Raw genomic sequence first — 27,875 nt, 5'->3', positions numbered from 1 at the left:
GGAGCAACTTACGTTGCTTAGCAACGGGCTCAACTCTTCCGCCTCCGCCTCGACCGGCTGCTGGGCAGAGACATGCCAGCCTGGCTCGACGTTGATGATCCCCCAGGGGGCCTCCATGCTGCTTGCTGGCCGACTACCAGGTCCATCTGAGAGCTGTTAACCTGGCCCGCCCGTCGTTAGTCGCGCCAGGGGCGGAGCTGTGAGTCTGGCCCTTTCGGGTTTCCGTAGCTCACCAGGGCCGGGAAGACAGGGGGGGAATGGACGTGATCTAATGACGCTCGCCCCTCGGCGGCGAGCAGTGATGATGTAATCCAGGGCCAGCCCATCCACCTGCGACTCCTTGCCGAGCCGCGCCAGAGCATGAGGTGAGGGGTCTGGCCGCGAAGCCAGCTGCAGAGCGACATCACGCATTGGATGGTAACCTTGGTGAGATGGCGGCCGCGGTGCCCTCGATAGTTCGAAGGGGCTGAGGGCCCGGTGCGGTACCCGTTAGTCCCGGGCTGCTCCCCGCCTCGCGCTGCCTGGGCGCGGAAACGTCGCGAGGTCACCCACCGGCCCGGGTGCTTAGCCTAGGTCCCAGGGCTGGTAGTAAGGAACTGTTTAACCTTCTCAAAAGTTTTCTGCCATATTTTACGTGTGAGAAGCCGAGACTCGGATTAAGTAATGTACCTAAGATCACACAGCTGGTTAACTGCTAGACTCAATTTGACCCTGTGAAGTTTGATGTTTGCTCTACAGGTTTCTTGGGCAGGGCCCTTTCCTCTTGCAATTACTTCTTTGGTATTCTAGAAGGAAATGTGAATAACTGATACTCCTAATGGCGTGTGTATATAACACTTAGCAAAGTCCTCGACCTCAAAATACTCAAACCTCTAGTTATAGCCAGAACTTGTAGCAATAAAGTGTTCACTGAAGTCAGACCTGGGTTTTAATCCTTGCTCAGCCATTTACTAAGCAAGGAGACTGGGTGAGTTAATCTATTTCTCTGAGCTTTAGTTTCTTCATTTGCAAAATGAAGATGCTATACCACACACCTCCCAAGATTGATAACGTGTGTAAAGCATTTAAACACAGCATCTGACACAATAAGCACCCATGAGATCGTCCTAGTAAATACTGGCATTGGTAAAGCTATAAAAATAATGACCATTTCATTGAGAGATGATCCTTTAACTCAAATCTCAGCCTTCCAACCCCAAATGTATTCTGTAGCAAATTGTGGGTGGAGAGGTTCATTAAGTACAAGGAGGCTGATAGATCACTAAGCCCTCATCCTGGCAACAGGAGGTTGAAGGTGCAAATTTATTATTTACCATTAATAAAAGTCATTCTGTTTGGAAAAGATAGTATGCTTCTCACACATACTAAAAGTTTTAATTACCAGCATTTAGTGGTTATGTAAAACAATTTAGATTTTTATTCTCAAAAGGTATTGTGAACATGTAAGTTGGTTTGTAACTTCATGGTATTTTTTTCAAAGTAAATACTTTTTTTTTTTAGGATCTTATGGAGGCCATCTGGGTTCTTAAGAAGACTTCTCCAAGTGGAAAGCTATAGAATAACTGAATCAGAATCGTTGATTCCACTAGCTTGGACATCACTGATACAGAAACCTGGCAGAGCACCTGGCATTTTCTTGTTGGATCAAAGAAAAAGATTCTCAACCATGCCTGAACTAGAACTAAGTGAGAGACACTATGAATTGTTTTCACCACCCTCTGATGTTCGAGGAATGACAAAACTTGATAGAACCGCTTTTAAAAAGACAGTCACCATCCCAGTGCTTAAAGTGAGGAAAGAAATTGTCAATAAATTGATGCGATCCCTTAAAAGGGTAGCACTGCAGCGCCCAGGCATAAAACGTGTGATTGAAGACCCAGAAGATGAAGAAAATAGACTAATTATGTTGGATCCCTATAAAATGTTTACTGATGATTCCTTTGAGAAAGCAGAACTCAGTATTTTAAAGCAACTTAATGTCAGTCCACAGGTCTCTAAATATAATTTGGAACTAACTTATGAAAACTTTAAGTCAGAAGAAATATTGAGAGCTGTCCTTCCTGAAGGTCAAGATGTGACTTCAGGGTTTAGCAGAGTTGGACATATTGCCCACCTGAACCTTCGAGATCATCAACTACCTTTCAAGCATTTAATTGGTAGGTTCTGGAAAGCAATTAGCAAGTTCTAATTTTAGTTTCTAAAATTATTTTTTAAATGCCAAATTACAGGAGCAGGACATTTTTTCATTTTAATTTTAAGCTAGATCTTGAGCTACATACTCTCTTTTGAGGGACATTTTGGAATACTCTTTCCAGAGTCATAGCAAGTTTTAAATATCAGTTCCAGCTTTTGTGTACACAGTACATAAGCATAGGTAAAACTTGAACCACTTGCTTTGGCAGAATTCTTTAGCAGCTCGTCATTTTGGTACAGTGGACTTAGTAGGCCTCAAGGACTAGGTTGAATGCTAGGTTTCATAAATTTGAGTGTTTTATGGTCAAAAGTACAAGACACTGTACTCATATTAATACTTTAATTGATTCAACTATTTGAGCGTCTTCTGCATTCAGGCACGATACTTTGTTTTTTTAGTACCCCTAGCCTTTTAGAAACAATGCTTGTGTATGTCATACCTCTGTAGCCCCAAGTTTGAGTTTGGATACTTTATTCTTTGGGATAAGAAAGAAGTAGAAAACTAATTAAAATTGCACTTGTCATTATATGAATATTTTATGTCCATGCATTCTCCAGATTAATCATTTCAGTGTAGAGTCAGAACTTCTGGGAATTAGTTTCAGCTTAAAATGTAGTGCTCAGTATTTTGCATGGGTAGAATTTCAGAAATAATTCTCTTATGCATTTCCTTTGTTTTTATTGATGGAGAGCTGATAATGCATCGTGGTAACATAATAAATACGTAAACAGATCCTTGTCATTATGAAGGTGCAAATGTCAAGTCTAAGCTTTCCTAAGCGCCATTGCCTGTCATCCTAACTCAAACATTCCTTTTGTTGTTCCTACTTTATAAACTCTGTTTCATAAAGGAGCACTCATAGATTAAAAGTGAAACATTTTCACACTGGTAATATTAAAACTTTTACTATAGACCTTCAGAATAAGTTCTTTTTAAAATTTAATTCCTCATTTCAAACTAACTTCTGTACCTTAAAAATTGAGTTCTGATATCTGAAGCAGAACAGGATAAGAACAGTGATTGACTAGAGTTCATTGATATCATATTCAAATCAGATATCTAATTATCAGAAATTGGATAATTTCTGGTTGTGTTTCAGCATGTTTGTATTATTGAGTACTTTTTACTAACTTACAAATCAAGTTATCTTTCCTTATGCAATGAGATAGTACATAGATTCTTATAAATTTTTTAATTGCTGATAAAAAAAGTACACTTTGATTAAAGGGCATTAATATACCATTTCTCGTATATTTTATTATCATTGTAGCTTTTTCTGGTATGGCAAATATTTGACAAAAAGAATAGAGTAAATGAACATTTTATTTATATAAGACTAAAAAAGCTGTTTGAAAACATTATTTTGCTGATATATGTTTCCAAAGTGGAGACGTATGTTTCAAGTACACAGTAAAGTAAACATTTGGTTTGAGACCAATGACGACAGGCTGGTGTTTTCTGACAACATTTGTTGCCAGGGTTCCTACATTTCTTCTTTTTATTCTTTACCAATTCCCTATGGTCTACCTTTTTGCTTACTGTAATATTGGTACATTTGACATTTAGTAAAACACATGGAAAAATAGTAAGTAGACCCAAACTCCTCAAAATTGTTTCTTTAAAAATGTACCCATACATTTTTTTGTGTTTGTATTAGAGGCTGTCAGACATTAATTTTAACAATCTGTTGAATTTTTTAGAATTGCATGCCATTTTATACACATTAGATGCAGTTTGTATCAATAAATTATAAGAAAATACAGTTCATTTCCATTTCATACTTGCAGTTTTAGTTTTTATTATGCAGTCAATAGGCAATATTTGTTATGAATTCTCTTCTTTTAGGTCAAGTTATGATTGACAAAAACCCAGGAATCACCTCAGCAGTAAATAAAATCAATAATATCGATAATACGTACCGAAATTTCCAAATGGAAGTGTTATCTGGAGAGGAGAACATGATAACCAAGGTATGAAGTATTATTGTTTCCTAGTATGGTGTGTATAAGATTAATGTTTAGAATCATAACAGATGACAAAGATTCAAGTATTTTTAATACTCAATATTGAGTACGTGAGAAAGTGAGCATTTACATATACTATAGATAGGAGTGCAAATTTGATACATTAAGGAAGTGTGTGTGGTAATATATCTCAATTTTGAATAGGTATATCCTTTGACCTGGCATTCCATTTATAGGAAGTTATCCCAAGGATATAATTAAACAAAATTGTAATGATATATGTACTAGATTCTTCATTATTATTTTTATAATAACAAAATGAACAAAGGAATGGAAACAACCTAAAAGTTCATCAGTAGAGAATTGATTAAATTCTGGTATAACAATCCAATGGAATATTCCATCATTAAAGGTTAGCTCCATACTTATAAAAATAAATTGCCCATTGATATGTTAAGTGACAAAACAAGTTGTAGAATAGTATATATAACCTTGTTCCATTTTAACTAAGTATCTATGTAAATATATACATACATCAGAATGTTAACAGTGGGCCTATTTTTTATTTGGTATTTTGGTGACCTTTGTTATCTTCTTTATACTTTTCTACTGAGTACATATTTCTTTTAAAAGAAAAATATATTTCAAATAAAAATTTTAAAATATGTAGGAATAGTTTCCTGGTATAAAACACTTTCTCATCCCCCACCCCAAAATCCTCTAGAGTGCTGGATATAATAAACTTTTTTAAACCACAAGTCTTATTATATTGTTACACATATGTTAACGTTATGTGTAATTTTGTACCTGAGCTAGGAAATAGGCTAATAAACTCTATAACTTGACAAAAATTTTAATAATGAAGGCCACTCTTAAAATGTTAGATATATCTTTTAAACAGGACTTTATAAAATTTGGGACAGAGCTTATGCAAAATAATTACATTTTAAGATTCTAGGCTGCATAAATTTAAGTGAATATTATTTTAAATATAATTTCTCCATAATTTAATAGTATCAGAGTACCATTTACTACATACTTACTGTTAGGCCCTGAGCTAAATGCTTGAAATGTAACACCCTAAGATGCCCAACAAGATAATGGTAATTGTTATTAATATTGTTTATGCTACGAAGTAACAAGGCATGACTGAGCAGGGTGTTTGGAGCCAGGCTTCTGCCTCCAGAGTCCATGCTTGGTCTTTCCTTGTATGCCAGACCTCCACTGCCTACTGCTTGGGTATAATGTAAGAGGTCGGTTATGGCAAGTAAGATTTGAATGTCAATCCTTTGGTAATAACAGTGTTTATCTCAGCTGACATTAAGGCATACCCTGATTAAACATTGTGGGTATTTACTTGGTACTATCCCTTAGGGTAACAGGTAACATCATTCTTCTCATTTAGATCTCAGAAGATCTAAAAGTTCTGAGAAAACTATAATTTTATAAATGCCTTGTCATTAACTTAGTCAACTAAAGTTTGTTCTTAGGACATATTTTATACCTAATATTTATACTATAAAATAAGTGTAAAAAGTATAATTTCTGTGCTCCAAAAAGAGTTACATTTAGCTTTAGGAGCTCATGAAACATTAAGTACTATGTTTGTATATTGTAAGTAAAAGGATTCCTGAAAATGAATCTGGCTGAAATTAATACTGCTAAGGGAGATAGCAAAGACCGCATGAGTAAAACCAGAATGATACTTAGAATCTAATTTTTAAACTAGATCTGTGCTTCACATTAAGGACCTTAAGAGGGGGAGTAGAAAGGAGATTTCAGGAAAATCATTCACAAGACATATTTAAACTTTCCAGGTTATATACCCAGAAAGACTTTTAGTTGGCAGAATCATGAGGAAACATTTCCATCTCTGGAACCTTAATAATATGGCCAGAGCATCTAATGTGGTTGAGAAGAAAAAAAATATGTACACGTTTGGAATTAAAATCCATGAAAGTAGAATACGGAAGGTATATCGCTATCAGATTTATAGAACTTTTTGGCCTTTCATTCTTTATCCATTAAAATTGGGAAAGAAACAGGAGAATGATTTGTTCCATTTATATTTATTTAAATTGCCTCTAATTTATAGACATGAAATTTTCAAAGTCCAAGTAACTATCTAAAAACAGCAAAATACCTGAAAATTAAATGATACGTGACACATCTATCACGCCTCCCTCTTACAAACTGCAAACTAAGTAAGGAGGGAAGCTTGTTTGCTGTGTGTAACTTAGCTACCCACCATCAAGGTACATATAGCGTGGTATTTCAAATTACAGTTTTTTTCCCCTCTCCATCAGATCACATTAAAGAGTATAATGAAGCAAGTCAAGTGGCCTATCTGAAAAATCCTCATGTGATCTGGGAACCACTGTTACCTTTTAGGATGAGATGGAGAGTCATTTGGCTTTGAAGAGATGACTTCTCATGAAAAAGTCCAATGCAGAATAATTACTGGCCTCAGTATAGCATAAACACCAGAATTCTAATGAAAATGCCTTTAAATACACTTTTATTTGCTCTTAACAGGGGTAAGTTGAAATGTGTTGTGTGCATGAGTGCACCTCTCCAATGTCAGTGGCTGGAATTTAAGACTAAGCAGGTTAATCAAAAGCATAATACCTTTTTCAGGTTCGAGAAAACAGCTATACCTATGAATTCGATTTTTCAAAAGTCTATTGGAATCCTCGTCTCTCTACAGAACACAGTCGTATCACAGAACTTTTCAAACCTGGGGATGTCCTATTTGATGTTTTTGCTGGGGTCGGACCTTTTGCCATTCCAGTAGCAAAGAAAAACTGTACTGTATTTGCCAATGATCTCAATCCTGAATCCCATAAATGGCTATTGCACAACTGTAAATTAAATAAAGTGGACCAAAAGGTAAAAGTCTTTAACTTGGATGGGAAAGACTTCCTCCAAGGACCAGTCAGAGAAGAGTTAATGCAGCAGCTGGGACGACTGTCAAAAGAAAGAACACACTCTGTGCACATTGTCATGAACTTGCCAGCAAAGGCTATCGAGTTTCTCAGTGCTTTCAAGTCGCTTTTAGATGGGCAGTCATGCGGCAGTGAGCTCCTTCCCATAGTACACTGTTACAGCTTTTCCAAAGATGCTAATCCTGCTAAGGATGTTCAGCAGCGAGCTGAAGCTGTGTTAGGCACTTCCTTGGACACGTGCAGTTCAGTTCACCTAGTAAGAAACGTAGCCCCTAACAAGGAAATGTTATGCATCACCTTTCGGATTCCTGCTGCTGTCCTCTACAAGAACCAGACCCTAAATCTAGGTGAGCAACTTCTGGGAGCTGTAATACCTTTCATGTAGCTTTCTTAGGCTATATATATTTTTTATATTATTTTAAATTTGGAATAGGTTAAACTAATACTAGTTAGATATTTCAGTTTAAGACCCCTTGCCATTTAATTGTGACTAATTTCTCCCAATTTCACGAATTTTAGTATAACTCTGTTCAGTCAAGTAGAAGGCTATTTCATTAAAATAATAACTACACAGGAATGTTACTATTTCATGTGTAAGTTGAATAGATTAAAAATCTTTAAAATGCCTATATTATTTGCCTTTTAAAGTATTTTCAAATGTTAAATATCTTACCTAATACATATTTTCTGCATTTGTTACAGAGAAGCATGAAGAGCCACCTCTTAAACGCCAGAGGACAGATAAATCCTTTTCAAAAGAAAAAACACAAATTGCTTAAATCATGTAACTGAAAATGGTTTCTCCACCTCCCCACTAGATCATTATGCAGTGAAATATAATTTGTATGATTTCATAAAATCTTACCACTCAGTTACTTTAGTACTGAACTGTTATATTTTACCTTTGCTGTCTTATAAATTGAGGATTGTCAAATTAAAATTTAAATAAGTCTACTAAACATTTTATTTAAGTTATAATATATAATTTTATAATCTAAATTATATCCAATTTTTTAATTAAATACACTTAAATATGTCTGTCTTGGGAAAATAGTTTTGAAGGTAGGATAATTGCATGCTAACTAGGAAAGCACTGATATCATTTTGCTATTATCCTTAGTTGAAGATTGTAGCTAAGTTTTGTTTTAAGCACTCCTACACTATCACTATAAAAGTAATAAAAATGAGATTATTTAGATCAGGGATAGGCAAACCAGGCCCGTCAAGCCAAATCTGTCCCACCACCTGTTTTTGTATGGCAAGTGACTTGAGAATGGTCTTACGTTTTTAAATGGTTGATATTCAAAAGAATAACATTTTGTGTTGTGAAAATTATATGAAATTTGACTTTCAGTGTCCATAAAGTTTTTGTGTCCATGCTCATTTGTTTATATACTGTCTGTGGCTGCTTTCATGGTATAACAGGAGAGCTGAGTAGTTGTTAACACAGACGGGATGTGATTCTTATCACTTCATACCGCTGTGCATCATACTACAAATCACAGTAACATGGTAATATTATAATTCAGTAGTATTTTGAATGCTATCTATGTCACTAAGCTGTAACATTTTATTTTGTTACTACCAGTGCGCAGTCATCATTTCCAAACAAGAAAAGTGGACTTCTAGTGTGTTTCTAAGGCACAGTGGAGTAAGAATTATTTTGATATAGAATTAGATAACAAAGCATCTGTACCTGAATTTAAATACAATATACACTGACATTACCAAAAGAAGCACTCATCACAGTATTTCCAACTCAGGGGCAAGCAACTGTCAGAAAAATAAGAAATTTAAACTGGATATATCATAGCAGAATTTCTTTACAAAATAAAAAATGAAAACAAGGCTGCAACCAAAGTAAGTCTCCAAATGACTTGTAAGTCAAGCAAGAAAGCCATTTACTGTTAAAAAGCCATTTACTTTTTTGAATTGTGTTTGAATGCAGCAGCCAAAGAAATGTGTCCAGAGAAAGTAAACTTTTTAAGACTTGGCAAGAACAATTGTTTAGAGTTGAGAACATTGGAAGCAATATCAATAGTCAATTAAAAAAGTAAAACGAGTCCAAGGGATTATTTGATGACATTTGATGAGTTAATAGGTGTTACTAATATTGCTCAGTTCTTAATTTAATTCTGCATGGAACAACTACAGGTGAATATTTTCAAAGAAGTTGAGAAAACACTAATTCTGTACAACCTGAAGTAGAATCTGCTAAGATGTTATAACTGATGGTGGTAAAAATGTGTGAGGTAGAAAAAGACCTAGTTGGAGAAATTTACAAAGTTTGTGAAAATGTAAGATGTTTAAACCCTATGATTATCACTATCTTCACCAGCAAGTATCGTGTTTCCCTGAAAATAAGACCGAATCTTATATTAATTTTTGCTCCAAAAGATGCTTTAGGGCTTATATTCAGGGGATGTCATCCTGAAAAATGCTAGGGCTTATTTTCCAGTTAGGTCTTATTTTTGGGGAAACACGGTACCTTGCAGAAACTTTTTTGAATCTACCACGTGTTAGTAAACCAGTAGTGTCAGTGGTAAACTTCATATGTTTTCATGGACTTGAACCATCTTGAAGTCCTTGAATTTTGTCAGAAATTGAAACTGAATTTCCTGACTTGCTCAACCTAAGTTTGATTTGCTTAGCAACTGTAAAGTTTGATGGCAATTTTTGAGTTTAAGGTCAAGGCTGAAATTTTTCTTAAGAATCGCTCTTAAACACTATGCTAGGACACTGACTGACTTTGGAAATTAGCTTTTACTAAAGACTTGATAATATTTCTTAAAAGATTTCAGCCTACAATTACAAGGCAAACAACTTTGATGTGAAACATACTGCAGTAGTCATTTCAACAACGGACATTTGAATCAAAATATTCAGTGTTACATATAGCTCATGTTATCAAAAATGAAAACAAGAAGCAGGATTTCCATTCTCACACAAATTAGCAATGGATATACTTTCTGAATTCAGCATTTTGGGGACCTTGGTGCAAATGCAAAGGAAATTTCCATATTTCAAAATCCATTTAACTATAATTGAGCTTCCACCTAATCTTCAATTGGAAGTGAATAATGTGCTATGTGATGACATGCTAAAATGCAGAGGTCACAGGAAGAATCCAATAGTTTACAAATGCCTTCCGAGTGAATATGCTCAGTTAAAATCATGCTCCAGGATAGATACCAGTATTTGGCAGTATGTATCTGTGTGAAAAGACATTTTTAAAGATGAAATGTGTAAAATCTCATTGCAGTTAACCATTCACAGGTGGTCATTGACAATTGATTTTAATGATAGGAAACACTAAGAACCCTACTTAACAGAAATGTTATTTCCCAAAAAAATGCATTACAGAAATGTACTTAATTATATTTTGAATTTTGTTAATTAAAAAAATTGTGCTAATTTATTTTATCTCATGTTATGTAAGTACCTACTTTTTCCCCCCTTCTTCCGCCTCCCCCCTCCCTGACTCCAGTTCAAGCCGTTGTTTCTCAGTCTAGTTGTGTAGGACACAGCTCCCTGGCCCATGCTGGTATTATGAGTCTTGCACTTCCCCCCCCTGCCCCTCCCTCTGAGGCAGTTGGTGGCCGGTTGCTGGTCAGCCGCTCACAGCAGCTCTTGCCGGCTGCCGGCCACTCACGCTGGCAGCTGGACATTCACATTGGCTGTCGGCCGCTCCTGGCAGCACACAGTAGCCCACGGCAGCTCATGCCCACCTCTGGCTGCTCACAGCAGCCCAGCTCCAGGGAGCGCCGTTGTTCACAATCTTAGCAGTAGAGGGCGCAGCTCACTGGCCCATGTGGGAATTGAACCTGCAACCTCAGCGGCGTGTGATCTCCGCATTAGGAGCATGGTGCTCCAACCACCTGAGTCACTGGGCTGGCCCAGTACCTACTTTTTAATGTCCTCAATTTTGCCTCTTAGCCCACAAAGCCTAAAATATTTACTGTCTAGCCTTACAGAAAAAGTTTGAGGACCCTTTATCTAAATTGTTAATTACAAACTCAAATGCCTTCAGAAGCCAGACAGGTAATTTAAATATATAAAAGCAATAAATGGTAAGAAGTGTAAGGACATACTGACTTGGACTTCATTCCTTATCTAAAGGCACTTAAAAATTCTTTTGAAACTTAACCCAACCTATCCTCTGCAAGACCTTTGGGGCTAATTCAGCCAGGTATTGCTAGTTTGGGACTTCTGGTTTTTTTTACCCTCTCTCCCCTCCAATTGAGAAGTAGGTCTGAGATCAGCAAACTTTGTGTAAAGGGCCAGATAGTATTTTGGGCTTTGCCAGCCGTAAGGTTTCTGTAGCTTCTCAACTCTGCCATAGTAGTCCAAAAGCTGCCACAGATAATACATAAGCAATGTTCAAAAAAAAAACAACCTATTTATGGACACATTATTTGAATTTCATAAGCTTTTCACCTGCTAAAAGTATATTAACCTTTTGTCTTTTTTCCAACTACACACACACACACACACACACACGTACAGACACCAGTCTTAACTCATGGAGCATACAAGGCAGCAGCTGGATTTGGCCAAGGGTTGACAGTTTGCCTTCTCCTGATCTAGGTGAAGAGAATTAATTTGCAAGTAGGAATAAAAATTTTTCTAGTTCTACATGTTGATGTGATAGGTTATGAATAGTAAGTGTGGATACAAATGATGTTCTTATCTGTACACATAAAGTTCCTGCCTCCATTCAGTCACAATTTAATTAAACAAAATATGCAGTATATAGTTGTAAAGAAAATATAATCGTTAAATGCTTCTATTTACATTTTAACTCCTCCCCCTTTTTCCTTCAGAATGGATAAGTGAATGTGTGATTATTTCATTATTTAAACCTAGGCCCACCCTAAACTTTCTGATGTGATACTTGGTAACTAAACTCCATGAATCCACTAGAAAATGACAGCTGGAAAGCTCATTATATTCAAGTTTTTTATTTTGTTAACTTTTTGACAAATTTTTTGCCACCTTAATTTGAAATGATTATATGACCACCTGCTAATGGCCTAAAGATAACTTCTAAGAAAAGCTTAGATCAAACATTTATTGAGTGAAATTAAGGAAAACTAATAATGCATCCTAGCTATGATGTAAATGTATTCAATACCATTAATATCTGCTTAAAAGGGAGTGTAGTAGGTAGTAGTCAATTATGTTCTACATAACAAATTTCTTAAAACTTCTCTCAAGGATATGAATAAGGTTATTATTCATATCATTTATATCCCATAAAAAACGAGATACTTGATCTATAAAATTTCTTGAAGTCTTAAGGAGTTTTCTACTTAGACTTGCTTTTACACAGCTGTTGGTTTGTAAGTTTGAGTCTGACAGTCATCTCTAGAGCATGGACTCAACTTTGACCACTTGACTTTAAATCCAAACTCTGCTACTTTTTGGTTGTATTGAACTTTGGCAAGTTAACAAGGTGTGATAAAAAAAATGCAGTGAATATTTAAATTTAAAAAAATGTATTACAGTAAAAGACATTGCCACTAATCCCCCTCAAAATACTCCCTCTCGCTTCGAACACACTTATCCCATCGTTCTTGCCACTTTCTGAAGCAGTTCTGGAAGTCCTCTTTTATGAGTGACTTTAGTTGCACTGTCATGGCTGCCTCGATGTCCTGAATCGATTCAAAACGTTTTCCTTTGTGGTCATTTTGACTTTGGGGAAGAGCCAGAAGTCACATGGTGCCAGATCCGGTGAATAAGGTGGATGAGGACACACCCTAATGTTTTTATTTGACAGAAATTGCTGTACCAGAAGTGATATGTGACACAGAGGGTTGTCATGATGGAGGATGAAGTAAAGACATTCACAAAAGAGGACTTCCAGAACTGCTTTAAAAAGTGGCAAGAATGACGGAAAAAGTGTGTTCAAAGCGAAGGGAGTATTTTGAGGGGTATTAATGGCAATGTGTCTTTTACTGTATTAATTTTTTTTTTATTTAAACATTCACCAGATTGTTTGATCACACCTCATACTTACCCCTTCTATGCTTCAGTTTCTCCATCTGTTAAAGTGGGGAAAATAATACTTGTACTGTTTTAAGGATTAGATAATGCACAAAGCATGAAGCTCGGTGCTTGGCATATGCTCAGTAGTTGTTAGCAATTATTTCTGTGCTAGTGTTGTAAGATGTTAAAAGACTTGATTCACGTAGATGAAAAGATTTGTACAGCCTTTTGTCTTAGACAGGAAATCACTGGGAGGATATGGGATAACCTCATCAACTTAGAATATTTCTATTATTTAGTGAATTGTTGTCATTAGGTTATCTTTCACCATTCCCTTTGACCCTAACAGGGTGAGTTAACAAGTTCTAAATTTGGCCTATTGAACAAAGTATGGCAATAGTAAGGGCAAAATAGTATAAAAGTTTTCAAATTTATTTGCCAAATCAAGTGTAGGCAATTCCTGCAATATTAAGGTAGGCTCAAAAAGTTTTGAAAGCTTTTGAAATGTTATATTAGTTAGTTAATTCCATTTAAATACATCATACAAGGTACTGAGAACAAGTAATAGTGTTTCTTTTTTAATGACTGGATACCAAACTTTGGCAGTTGAGTGCAGCTTAACCACAGGTCCAGTATTCTCACTATTCTTTGAATAGATTATAGTTTGTACTTAAAATGCTAATCCTCAACTGGGGAATATTAATAGAATGAGAAATAGGATGTAGCCTGGTAAGAGTATAGATAGAACTAGACAAAAAAACAAACAAGCAAAAAAACAAAAAACCTGTTCTAATTCTGGCTTTTTACTACCTTGTGTATATGATCTTGGTCTACTCAATTATTCAGTGTCTTGGTTTTCTCAATTATCAAAGATGGTTAGAAGTACTGTAAAGATGAAGATGTACTCCTGAAATTAATACCTGCTTAGTCAAGTAAGATGGAGTTTTTATATAAGGATATTCCACTCTAATATAACCAATCTTGTTTCATATAACTTTGCACCCATAAAATTAACATCTGTTGTAATGGAGATTTGATAGGAAATCCCTTAATTTCCTTCACAAACTGTGTCATACCCAGTGGTCTATGTAACAGAGTCATACAAGGTTGAGATTCTACAAATATCCATCCAATCCACATCCAAACTCTTTAAGCAAAATCCTGGGTATACTAAAAAGCCTTTGAAGTTTCAACAGAAACTACATCAGCGTCTCATAGGGAAATTTCATTTAAAATGTATCCATTCCAGGCTCCAAGGTTTCATCATAAAATGAGTTCACATTTGAGGTGAAAGGTGCCATTTAAGTATTAAATTTTATGAACTTACTTCTTTGAATTTGTCATTAAACCAGGTTAATACTCTGCTCTGGTTTATCCTAAGTGTGGCTCACAGCTGGGAACTATAACACCTTGATCAAGGTTTGTCTCACTTTCCACTGCTCAAAACAGGCACTGAGTCCTTAATATTAAGAGAGTGACATTATCACAGGTGAGGTTTTACTTGCCACAACCTGCTGGTAGAAGGAAATATATCCACTTGTCTGGACTTGTATTAAGAAGACATTGGGCAAAAAAGGAACATTTTATGAGAAGAAATAATAGGCTTGGATATTAACACTAAATGTCGTATTCAAAATGGCATTTTATAATGTGTTCAAGTAAAACACAGTAATAAGAGAAAAACCACAAAACTTAACATAAAGTCTAGCTTTATTTTAAAAAAGATTTTACAAGTCTGTCAACCTCAAATATACATAGGTAAATATTATTCATATCTTCCATCAGAGGAGGCTTCCAACTTCAATCCCTCTCAGGAAAATGTAAGTAAAAAATAAATCTTTTCCACAAATATCCACTATATTACTCAGTTTAGTTCTGAAATTTTCTCTTTAGAAATCCTCTAACACAGCTGCTAGTGGTAGCACTTGTTGTGCAGCTGCATATGGCTATAATTTTACAAGTCTGCTTTCTTTTGCTAGCTCCCTGGTTCGGCTCTAAGGCCCAGATCTTATAAAGGAGAAATAAAGGTTAACTGGCCTGCCAGAAAAGCCCACTGAATGCATCCTGTAGTGCTCTGTGACAAGCAAGAGAAGAAGTATAGCCCCCAGCAAGGTCCTGTGGAGACGCAGCTCTGACATGGTTTAAATACCTAAAACAAAACAAAAAGTGTAGCATTGATATAGAAAGCACATAAAAATTGGTAACATTTTTAAAAAGCAATAGTAAAGCAAATACAAATTTTAAAGAGGAATTCTGATTTGAAATGTTCAAACTTTATAAATGCATTATTACCTGTTAAAATGAAACATACCACTGTACATAGAGTACCTAAACTAGTACTAAATTATAAACAAATTACTGGAAGATCTAAAAACAGCTCTAAACGAGGTTTCAAAAATAGTACTTGCTACTAAAATGTTCACTGTTCCCAAATTTCAGAACTAATTTGTTTTGTTGGCTGTTGTTTGGGTACCTAACTGCTGTTCTTCTTCCTGGCATACTCTTAACATAATACAGTACCATGATCCTACTGTATTAATACTTTACATATTGAATATTTTACACAAATATGTTCTGAAACAAATACCTAAACCAATGGAGGAGGGTAAAGAACATACTAGGTGCTTCAAAATTACTTTAATATTACAAAATATATTGTCTCCTATCTTATAGGAAAGGAAACCTTAGAAAATTACATGTCCAAGAAATCTCTGAGACTGAGCCTGAGTTCAAAAGAATGTCCCGTATTAAATACAGAAGAATCTTTTGAACTGATATCAAAAGACAGTGTACTACACACTATTTTTCTTCAATCACACGCATATTATTTAACAATTAAAACTTTCCACCTTGATAAAGATAGACAAGCAGGCCTAAAACATGGGAGAATCCTAGCCAAAGAGGGCAACTTGTTAGCATGACTACCAGCACTGTTGGAAAACAAATATTTCCAGCTTTGCTTTAATTCTTAGTTTAAGAAACCACATTGTTTCTTCAGGCCTCAGGAAGTAAAGGAGCTTCACCCGCCTTAGCATTACGGGTATGGCAAATGAATAAATCAGGTACCAGAACATTTTAATAACTTGGAAACTTTTCTACTCATTCATTCAAACTTCCTGTGTGTCAAAGTCTTGATGCATGAGCAACTTATTATTTCTAACATAATAACAAGTCTGTTTTTCATTTGTATCCATGTTTAATAAGCTTGTGTGATTAAAAAATATATGGCAATATAAGAGGCCAAATAGAAAAACTGGTCAAAGTAAGACACGGCATGAGCTCCTGGAATCGGCTATAATTTATTCACATTGCCACAAATCAAGGTGTTAACTCAATTTTTTGCTTCTCTGCCAAAGGTGAAAGGGGAAAGTGGAAGGAGAAAGGAAATTAATATTTATTGAGCAACGATCTCCAAACTTTTTCGATAGTATATTTATAGCAGTAAAAAATATTTGAGCACGCATCTCCAAAATGTGTATACTTATTTATAAATTATATACATTTTGTATTAATATATTGTATACTATTACATGATACATAATTATATACCTAATATACTAATACAAGTATATTATAAAATATATAATATAAATATTTAAAGGCTGAGATAAAAATACTTAAATAAAAGTTCCAATAACAGTTCTCCTATATCCCATCTGACATACCCCAGTGGAATATATCCCACTTCAGAGACTACTGTTATTAAACAGTCACTGTCAAAACTCTTGATAGAACGTTAGGTCCTACGGGATTTAAATAGGAATTCACTAAACCTACTTCATGGCCATAAAGACATCTGTTTATTACCTCCCAGGACACAATAAAATGTCAAACTGTTAAGACTCCGAAGCATGAGAAATGAGGTAAGTGTTAAATCACCTTAGAAAGTCTAAAAATCAACCTGGAACAGCATACTATCACTGGGAACGCAATAACTATCATACAAGTAATAAGGGAGTAATATTTTTACAAGAATCTTAGAAATGCAATGTTGCATTCCTGATACAAGTTTCCAGCTAATTTTTATCCATACACCAGATAATATTGTATCACCCTTTTTCCTTTCCTCAGACCCTCAAAAGAAAAGTATAGTCTTAGCAGCTCCAATGGCTGTTCACTCATGGCAAAATTCAAGCACCACAGAGGAATGTCTGTCAGCCTTAAGAAGCCAACTATCATAAATGAGAATTGGTTTTCATAGCTGTAATACAAACCACTATGCAACTAGCTGTTTTGATTCATCACATTTTGGTAAAACTTGCTTCTGGGAAAGTTGAGTCATACCATATCTGGCTCGGCAATTCAAGCATAAACTTGCAGTGTACATACACCTTTTTATATGTTATCCTGAGAAACCTGAAACAGCTGCACTGCTGGCAGGAAAACATAGGACCACCAGTAAAATATCCAAAACAGTTGCATCTTTTAATTTATGACTGTGCACTGTTTCCATAAAGAGTATATAAAACAGTTCAACTTTTTATAGGTAAAATGTAATAAACAGTCATACTCATTGATGCCATAAATGTGTAAAAAAAGTTTATTTAAAATGATTAATTAGTGTTTGAAAATAGTGTTTCTTGAATGCAGTCATAATCCAGAGCAATGAGCAAATATTTTAAAATTTGAGTTATTAATGCTAAGTTGTAGATTTTCAGTGCCAAAACCAAGTCAATTAAAATTTCTTTGCATAGCACTGAAGAAAATGCATTTCCTTTCTAGCAATCATTTACATTAAACATGTCTGTGGGAATGATTCTTTAAAGACCTGCCTATTTACATTGCTGTTTTTGATCTCTAGGGCTGCACAAAACAGTTACTGTTAAATATTTCAACCTATTTTCACCATAGCAACCTACATTAATTCCAATTTAAAAAAAATAAAACATAGTTCATTCTTGTTATTCTACTGTGGGCTTTTATTTTCTAGGTATCTTAATGTTCTTAAACACTTTAATTATTGTGGTACACCAAAGTATTTTAAAGGATCTGCCACATTGAAACCACACAATGAGAATTTTGTGTTTTGCCTACTTTTTCACATTAATCCACATCTGTGTTGTTTTAATTCTTTCATGACCGTTACAAGTACATCACTGAGTAGGATTCCTGGGGTTTTTGGCAGAGGTCAGTATCATTTCATGTACACCTTTATACAGCAGAATGAGGAAGAAGTCTTAGCCAAATTTATTTCCAAAAGTCAAGCTCAGTTGGACTTTGGAGCCCAGAGGTAATTGCTCTGACTATTTAGCCAATCCCAGGGCAGTATTTCTGTTTTTCATGGGTTTATTTTAAATACCTGTAAATCTTATAAGCAGAAACCAGGGGAGTGGGGAAGAAGTTTGCTTATTTTGGTACCTATACCTTATTTTTACTGAAAGCAGACTAAACTCAAAGATTAAAAATCATACCTTTGATTATTTTCTTAATAAGGCTAAAAAAAAGTATGTTTTCAAAAGTATGTCTAAGATAATCCCTATACAAAGGGCATCTTATGCCCTAATTTATATTCCGTCTAAAGTTGCCTTCTTTTGCCATTACCCATCAAGATCCCTTTCAAATAGACTTTGGAGAAGGGGGAGGAGAAGGAGGCAATGGATCCTGAGAGGGGAGTAGTAAGAGAGGATTAAGCATCAGAAAACCACACTTGAAGTTTGTTCCTGAACTTTGATTTCCTACACTGTCATTTTCTTCTGTCGCATTTAGCAGCTTTTGCTCCCAAAGAAGGTGGTATAATTTACACTTAGCTTCAGAAAGACTTCATTTTCTCAGTTCTTTAACATAAGAGAGTTCCTCTGAGATTACTCTTTTACCATTTTCCTTCCTTTAAAAGCCCCGCATTGACCATCTGGTTGCAGCCTTGGACTCAGCTCATTTTAGTGCTATTCAACAATGCTTTGAGTTCTCAGCTAGGGGCAGAGGGCAGGGGTCGTCATTCAAGACCAAGAGGCAGCACTCTTCCCCTCCAGTCATAACCTCCTCATGAAAACCCTTGAAACACTTTGGCTCCAGAGAATCAAAGAATCTTGGAATTTAAATTCAAATGAAAATGTGAAGTTCATATTAGTTTCCTCTACCTCAAATTACCAAGGCCCTATGGAGAGTTAAAAGAAAAAAAACCATAGAGTTAAAAACTTGGACTGGTTTAAACTAAGAAAGGGAGTGAACTCTAGAGACTAAGACTTTATTTTTACAAGGTGGCCCATTTTTTAAAGTCTGCATTTAAAGCCATCATGCGTTAAACAGACCAGTGCCAAGTAGTTCTGCCTGTCAGCCTACAAAACTCAAATATAAGTGCCATTAAGAGAGATCAGCCATCTGATCTCAGCTGTCAAGACCAAGAGCTCTTGTAAGAAATTCAGCCAAAGCTATAAAAGATTTACATTAACAACCTGGAGTCTATCTCAATGAGATTTAAAAACAATCAGAGCAATAGTGTGCTCAGACAATGACCACTAAAGAGCAGAAACATTCTGAAAACTGAGGTTAGTGCTCAGGTATTCTAACCTAATCAAGGCGTCAGAATAATGGACAAACTATACAGGGGGAAACTGATGATCATATAGTCTAAGATAAATGAGGAAAACACTATAAGTCAGAACTCTCCATAATTCTGAGCACAGTTTGTTTCTAAAAACACATGGCTTCATGAACTCCAAGCAAAAAGATGACAAGCTTCCACCAACAGTCACGATGTGACTCTTCACGTTATTATCTGGCCAGCAAGTAACAGAATTTGAATAAACTCATTATTAAAGCTGATTTCAAATTTATACCAATACACTTGAGAATCAAGTAACCAATTAATCCAGACATTTAGAGCATCCGAACACCGAAGCTCAGATTTGGAAATTAAAAGTCACACGATGCCCAAGTGTATAGCTGAATACAGGCTGCTCAGATAAGCCTTTCTGAATTATAACTCAAGTACACTGTGCAAATTATTGCTATCAAAAAACACACTAGATATTTTAGGACAGGCTAGCTATTACTGAAAGTTCATTTAACTATATAACGAAAGGAATACTTCTTACTTCTTAGATTTGTGTCGCAACTATTGAACACAGAGAAGATATAGCTGTAACACATTCTATGAACAATTGGCCGTTGTCAGTTCTGGATATCTCAACTGATAGACCACTAAGAATAGATTTTATCTATATAATACAGACAAATATAGGACTATCTCAGGAATCAGGTTCCACGGGATATATTTGAAAAGAGCCATAAAAACAATAGCCAACAGATCAAATGATTTTGGATAAATCTTAAATATACTTCTCAAAATCAGATGTTTACCTCAGCAACAATCATAATAATATGTCTGGCTAATTACAGTATTGTGCTTAGATGCTTAGATAAGATTAAGCAGAAAAATGGTATAACGTGTTTACTTATTCTTAAAACATTATGATACTCATTTCTAAGAACTTATTCGAGATATGTGTAGTACCCAGGGGAGAGAGGGGAAGGCAAAGTTTCATAAAAAAATCTAAAAATAATAAGTCATATCAGGGTCATATAAAAATAACCAATCATATGTAGATTTTGTATATTCCAGTGAGGGACAAGTGCTACTTCCATGGTAGTGATGCAATAGATATTATAAAAATAAATATCCTCGTTTCTGAATTTCTTAAATAAAATTCCTAAAAAAAAAAAATCATGTGTCTGATTCTGATCATTTAATGTAATTTTTTACTATGAATTACATGCTAATAACAGACATGTGCCAGAAGTTTCACCACATCTTTATAAAGGCAAGATGAGTAATTTTTCCCCAAGGGTAGGACAAGTAAAATGCAGAAACTTTGTATGCAGCTCATTCATTCTTAAAAAAAAAAAAACCATCTACTGAGTGCCTAATATGTGCCAGGTATTGAAGCAACCATGGGAATAAAACAGAGCAAACATTCATGTTTTCATGGATCTTATAATTCAACGGGGGGGGGGGGGGGGGGGGAATGTTAAATACTGAAAATTATGAATGAGAAAGTCCAGGCTTTATGGGTGGATAAAAAGGGAAGCCAACATGAGCAAGTTCGGAAAAGGTCTCCCTGAAGAAATGAATTAAGTTTAGACCCAAAGGATGCACACGAGCAAGAGGAGCAGAGCAGAGACCCAGCAGAGGGAGGAGCGTACCTGAAGCAGCAAGAAGCCACAGCACATACTAAGAACACAGGGAGGAGAAAGGTGGCTCCAGCTCAGGAAGAAGCTAGAGATACACGCAAAAAGTATCCAGAAGAATTCCTTACAGGAAATGTTAAGAACTGAAATTTATTCATAGGGCCATGGACAGCCACTGAAAAGTTACTATTAGGAACCTGATAATTTAAATAAAGCTACTTTGGCAGTACCATGGTTTGGAGAAAAGCAGTAGTTGATCATAGAGACTCCTTATGAAAATGTTTCTCTTTTCCAGGCTTGAGACACTGGAGCCTGGATTAGGGTGGTGGTAGTGGAAACAAAGTACTGGTTCAAGAGATATTTAAGGACCAACAGAATGTGTGGATATGGGGACAAGGGAAGGGAAAGAGAAAGAAGTGTCAAGGTCAACTTCCAGCTTTCTAGTCATGTGCAACAGGGAAGATGCCCTCACTGAGATAATGGAAAAGGAGCAAACTGGGGTGGGACAGAAGAGAAAGAAAAGATCATGAGTTTAATTTTAGACTTGGTTCTGAAGTGATTATAGAAAAGACACAATAGTGGAGATGCAGAGTGACAGCTGGATATATGGGCCAAGTGCTAAGAAAAAGTTATAAAATTACGAAAACCATTTGGGACTTATCAGTATTTAGATGGCATTTGAAACCACAGGAGTAGGTGCTAATATTTAGGAAGAGGGGATAGAATGAGAAGAGAAGGACCTAAGGCAACCACTTAGAGAACTACAACATATAATGGTATGACAAAAGAAGCCGCAGTTAATTTTACTGTCAACATGAAATTATGTTGAGTGGGTCACAGGATGCCCAGATATCTGGCTCATCTGGGGGTGTTTCTGGAAGAGATTAGCATTTGAATTGGTGAACTGAGTAAAGCAGATGGCCCTTCCCTATGTGGTTGGGTATTATCCAGTCCATTGAGGAGCTGAGAATAACAAAAAAGTGAAGGAAGACTGAATTCACTCTGCCTGATTGAGCTGGAACATCCATTTTCTCCGGCCTTGATGCTCCAGACTGGCATCTAGGCTTGGATAGGCATCTACACCAGTGGTTCTCTCTCAGGCCTCGGAACTACACCACTGGCTTTCCTGGGTCTCCAGCTTGCAAACAGCAAATCATGGGACTTCTCAGCTTTCATAATCACATAAGCCAATACCTTATAGTAAATCTCTTTCTTCCTATTTATAATCTCTCTCTCTCTCTCTCTCTCTCTCTCTCTCTCTCTCTCTCTCTCTCTCTCTCCCCCCCCCCCCTTCCCTCCCTCTTCTATTGGTTCTGTTCTCTGGACAATGTCGACTAATACAGAAGCTGAGCTATTTTGAAGAGAAAGGAGTGTTCAGGTTTACCACATGCTGCCATCCCCTGCCAACACCTCCGACACACCCTTCCCCTGAACTCGAAAAGGAGGTAGAAGTAAGAGAGGTGTAAGCCACTTGGATAGGAGTTAGAATCTGTTACTTGTGCTTGACCCCTTCTTGTCATTTGAGGGAGATAATAGCTGAGACGGGGACAGGAGACCTATTAGATTTCTCCGTCTAGGGACTCCAAGGGACCTATTCATGGTATTTGTAACAGTAGTGTTTCTTATAGCAAAAGAACAAAAGAAACAACCCAAATTTCCATTGACAGAAGAATGAACAAATAAGCTACTATTACTTGTACAGTAGAATACTATACAGCAGTGAAAACAAAGGAGCTACAGCTATATACTCGTACATGACATGCATCAACATTGCCGAATCTCACAATGCCGAGTTAAAAGCAAAAATAAAACAAAACAAAAACACAAGTTACAGAAAATATGGAGAGCATCTTCCATTTACATAAAGTTCTGGACATGTAAAACTAAACATGGAATGTGTAAATATGGCCAATCTGTAAGTTAAAGCAAGGAAATGATAATCACAATATAAGGGTGAGGGGCTCTCTGATGTGAAGTGGGACACAGTGAGGGGAGAAGAATGCACACAGGGAGCTTTTGGCCAGTGTGGCGTCTGTTCCATCTCCTACACCAATGAGTGGGATTCAAAATATAGGATCTGAAGGTGTAGAGGAGGAAGAATAATGAGAATGAAAAGGACTCAGCAATGTTTTTTATGATTCTTGGTAAAACGTATATACTATATATATATATTTCCTACTGTGTTTGCCCGAAAATAAGACCTAGCTGGACAATCAGCTCTAATGTGTCTTTTGGAGCAAAAATTAATGTAAGACCTGGTATTATATTATATTATACCCATTATTATATTATTTTACATTATTATTATTATACCTAGTCTTATATTATATAAGCAAACATGAATCTCTGAATCAATATGCCTTCACAATCCAAGGCTCATGGGAAAACAACTCCCACTAAAAAGGGGTTTATAGTTTTAAAAAAATAAAATGAGCCTCACTTCCAAAGAAGACATAACCAATGTCAGGACAAACTCATGATAAGAGAATCTAAAAAGAAACATCAAAAGAAGTATACAGTTAACCTTTGAACAACATGGGTTTGAACAATGCAGGTCTTCTTATAAGTGGACTTTTTTCAATAAATATACAGTTGGCCTTTGTATCCCCAGGTTTCACATCTGTGGAGTCAACCAACTGACGATGGGAATCCGAGGATGCCGAGGGCTGACTGTATGCATTGTTCTATGCCATTTTACATAAGGTACTTGAGCATCCGCGAATTTTGGTATCTGTGTGTGTGTGTGTGGGGGGGGGCCTGGAACCAATCCCTTGCACATAATGAAGGACTGTAGTTAAGTTTGGGGGGCAGTCAAAAGTTATACATGGATTTTTCAACTGCACAGCGGTCAGCACCCCTAACCTCCACATTATTCAATGGTCAAGTGTATTCTATGTTAAAAGAAATGAAGAAATAGATGCCATAGGACAAGAAAAAGACAATATGAAACATACAGGCATTTTCTTTTTTAAAAAAAACTGAACAGCAATTCTTGGAATAAAAATCTGAATGGACAGGTTAAACAGTTGATTACAGATTGAGAGAAAATTAGTGAATTGGAAGATAATATGAGGAAAAACATGAAGAATTTAACAAAGCTAAAAAGACAGAAAATGTGAAAGAACCACTAAAGGAGATATTTCAGCAAGAATAAAATTAAACCCCAATGGGAAGAAAAGGATACAAGGAGCAAAGATAAAGCAAAAATACCACCACCACCATCATCATACACTAACAAAAGTAGCAACGAAATTAGAAGAGGGGAAGTCTAAGCATTCTCTGACCTTTGTTTTGTTCAGAATGGGAAGAGATGTTACCTTTAGACTTCTGAAAACAACATTTGTTAATTCTGAGTGGCAGATTTTTAATTTGTCTTATTATATTACTGTCTGTACTTCTCTATGTTCGAAGTATTTAACAATATTTTAGATGCTACCTCCTCTGGATTGCCCAGGTAAAATTCTTTCCTCCTATGAATGTACATAGTACTTTATCTCTCACCTGTCTTATAAGTACCATGGTTGTTTATAAATGTTATACATTCCTTGTTAGATAAGTTTCTTGATAGCAAGATAAATATCTACTCATTAAACAGCTATCACTTTTTAAAAACCATCCTAACTTGTAAGCACAGCGTGTAGAATTTTAAAATTAAATCAAGATTCTGGTTAGGTAAGAAATAGATCTAAAGAATGGCCATGATAATAGATGGCAAATAAAAATACAGAGGATATGAAAAATTACCACTACAAATTATGAAGCTGTGGAGGAAGATGGCAGAGTATTGAAAGGAACACAGGTGGCACATCAGTCACTGAGGAAGATGGGAAAGTTTTCTGGAAATTAGAAAATGCCTATAATAATGACAGAAAGATGGGGTATAACGTATAGTGTAAAATAACTTAATTTAAATATAAATATTGGTATTTTCTTTAATACATATATCTAAAAATTGCTTTGAGATTTTATCATCTGGTTTCATAAGCTGAACTCTCAGTGTGTTAACCCATTTTATACTCAAAGATCTATACTATAATGGAATATAGCTGTGAATGCAAAGAAAAACAAGAAATTCAAACAGAACTGGACACACCCAAAGCTAGATATTTTGTAAGATATTTATTTTTCCATTCAAAGCACCGTCTCAAAAGCTCTGTTTCATACACAGGAATCTGAATCATGTCAATAACTTAGATAAATCTCTAAAGCAAACAATAACAAGCAAAGACAAAGTCAAGTGGATAAAATAACTGATGTTTTCTCTTAATTATGGAAAATTCTATTTTCCAGCAAGTAGAAACAGGTTTATAAAATATCTACTCAAGGGACCAGTGACTGTAAGCAATAAAATCTGAAAAACCTCCAGGAGTTCTGGTTTAGTGCATAACAATTGAAAGTTTCTAAGAAGCATTTTTAATACTTAAGCCTACAGAAAACTTGCACTCTCTTCCAAAAGCAAAACCACTGCATCACTTTTGGGGGAAAAATATATGCCCATTATCATAAATAATGTGCTAATACAATCAATTTTATCAAAAATGAAGTTTTTCTGGAATAGACTGCTTTAATAAACTGGTCATTTAGTTGGTTAAATACCATTTGAACCAAAAACTTTATGTGTAAAGAAAATATTTTCCTCTTATTTAAAAAATTATATCGCATTACTTTCACTATTCTGTTTTGCTTCCAGACTACATTTTTTGGCAATGCATTATGACTGCACATGCTGGTATAACATTTTAAATAAAAACACATTCCAATCATTTACATATGACTTGTTTTGAAAATCATAAGTTTTACACGTTTAATTTTACAGAACCTGCTTATACATTATAAAAATTCTTTATAGTTAAAAACCTAGATTTCTTATTTCATTAATTTAAAAGGACAAAAATAAAGGGAAAAAATCCTATTTTCTTGAATTCCACCATTTGGGAGAAAAATTACTTCCACCTGTCATACCAAGTTCATAAAATAAGCCACACAGTTTTCTTTTCTCTAGATCATGCTTTCGGGTGGACCTGCCACAATGAGTCAACAAAAAGAAAAAAAGAAGAAAAATCCAAACTAAGATTATTTTGATATATTTTGTTCCTAATTGGCCTCCATTTATAAAAACTAATATTTTATGGAACTAAAGAAAAGATTTTATTTAAAATAATATAAAATAAATACCCAGGGGATAGAATCCCATCCTTTAAATATACTGATCAAATTAATCCTATATATGTGGTTATTGAAAATAAATTTTAAATGTTTTGTAAAATAAATGAGAATAGTGAGTAAAGAAAGTATAGACAGTACAATAAGGGAAGTAACACAGAATCTTAAAACTGAAAGGGAACTTTAGAAATCCTCTTATCCCACTGCCTCATAAACAGATAAAGCAGCTGACACCCAGATAGGTTAATGTGTTTTTTATCTTCTTGGAAAGAATTCACTTATTCAATAAATGTATCTTTGAACTCTTACTTTGTACCAGTATTGTGCTAGGTACCAGATGAAATGACAGTCCCTGTTCCCAAGGAGCTTAAAGTCTAGTATAAAGAAAGAAGCAGAGGTAAACAATTTTTAAATATAAGAGAACTGGAAGTGTGGAGAATTCAAGATAGTGTTTGCGGAAAACATAGTACATAAGTTGACATATGAAAGAACAACAATTTGCCAGGTAGAAAAAGAGGCTAGGAGGGTATTCAAGAAAGGGGAAAAGTATACAATGTCCAGAGACCTGAGAGAACATGGTGTATTCTGAGTGTCAAATTTGAAGGGCCTTATATGCCTTAAATATTTTTAAAAATATATAATGTGGACCTGTGAAAAATATTTGTAGGTGAGTAATGCAATCTGACCTGAATTTTAGAAATCTTTGTATGAAAGACAGATTGGAGAAAGAGAGGGTGAAAAAAGAGGAAAAGAAAATGACTCTGAGTGCCTCTAGGGGCTATGATGCTAAGGACCTCAATTGTCTAATTACACGTGAGCCAGCAGCAAGAAAAAAATCTTCAACAAGTCTTGTACAAGAGTTAGAATAGGTTTCACAAAGAAGATAGTTCCATTGTGAATTTAAGGAACTGAGGTACTTGTCAGACACGCAGGTAGAAAAATACAAATGTCTAGGATCCAATAGGAAACCTGGGTTTAAAACAAATAAATACAGGCTTGGTATTTAATATAAATCACTGTAACTTTAACTGGCTTTTGCAGAGCCCTTGGGCTCTAAGTAGGTACCTTTAGGGCATCGTGAGGACAGAATGGGAGGAGGGCCAAGGCTGGACCTGTTACCCCCACTCTAACAGAGTTGTCATGCTTTCATCTGTTTTATATTTGGGGATCCTAGGAAGATTTAAAAGGAAAAACTATTCTGTTTCTTTGAAAAGTTTGAAAACTATTTTAGCTTTAGAATCAAACAGATATGGTATTTAATTCTGACTATTTCCCTAGTAGTGAACTCAGGAAAGTTACATGACTACTCAGAGTTGTTATAAATTATCAGGAACAATATACAAGAGGAACCTAGGGCAGAGCCTAGCACCTAGTACCCTGTTTCCCTGAAAATAAGACCTAGCTGGACAATCAGCTCTAATGCGTCTTTTGGAGCAAAAATTTATATAAGATCCAGTCTTCTATTCTATTCTATTCTATTCTATTCTATTCTAT

The 27,875-nt window shown here is 35.5% G+C and overlaps 3 protein-coding genes across 7 annotated transcripts in view; 1 reads left to right on the top strand and 2 right to left on the bottom strand.

The window, feature by feature from the left end:
* The window catches only part of SLC38A6 (solute carrier family 38 member 6), a 47,936-nt gene extending 47,785 nt beyond the window's left edge, over positions 1–151 (bottom strand). The window contains exon 1 of one of the 2 annotated variants that reach the window (XM_019750775.3): positions 13–151. Coding sequence is in view for 1 of the 2 variants with exons in the window: in XM_019750774.3 (XP_019606333.2) it covers positions 13–117 (105 nt within the window). In the remaining variant the exon portion in view is untranslated. The remainder of the gene's footprint in view (positions 1–12) is intronic. The other variant, XM_019750774.3, reaches the window with a different exon arrangement.
* Positions 152–228: 77 nt separating this feature from the next.
* On the top strand, positions 229–11,904 carry TRMT5 (tRNA methyltransferase 5). 3 transcript variants are annotated; one of them, XM_019750772.3, is made up of 5 exons: positions 229–365; positions 1,501–2,156; positions 4,040–4,164; positions 6,796–7,450; positions 7,806–11,904. In XM_019750772.3, exons 1-5 carry the CDS (start codon positions 361–363, stop codon positions 7,880–7,882), a joined length of 1,518 nt encoding a protein of 505 aa, XP_019606331.2. In that variant the 5' UTR covers positions 229–360; the 3' UTR covers positions 7,883–11,904. The 3 variants fall into 3 exon arrangements, with proteins under 3 accessions (XP_019606331.2, XP_074183500.1, XP_074183501.1); XM_074327399.2 differs by having other exon boundaries at positions 303–426; XM_074327400.2 differs by having other exon boundaries at positions 316–417.
* Positions 11,905–14,783: 2,879 nt separating this feature from the next.
* The window catches only part of MNAT1 (MNAT1 component of CDK activating kinase), a 176,542-nt gene continuing 163,450 nt past the window's right edge, over positions 14,784–27,875 (bottom strand). For both annotated transcript variants that reach the window (XM_088797359.1, XM_019750784.2), the window contains exon 8: positions 14,784–15,240. In XM_088797359.1, the coding sequence (XP_088653485.1) occupies positions 15,120–15,240 (121 nt within the window). In that variant the 3' untranslated portion in view covers positions 14,784–15,119. The remainder of the gene's footprint in view (positions 15,241–27,875) is intronic.

The sequence above is a fragment of the Rhinolophus sinicus genome, chromosome 3, assembly GCF_057876585.1.
Source record: "Rhinolophus sinicus isolate RSI-liver-muscle chromosome 3, RSI-T2T, whole genome shotgun sequence".
NCBI classification, from domain to species: Eukaryota; Metazoa; Chordata; class Mammalia; order Chiroptera; family Rhinolophidae; genus Rhinolophus; species Rhinolophus sinicus.
Note: the sequence above shows the minus strand (reverse complement) of the source record. Positions and strands in the feature narration are given on the sequence as shown.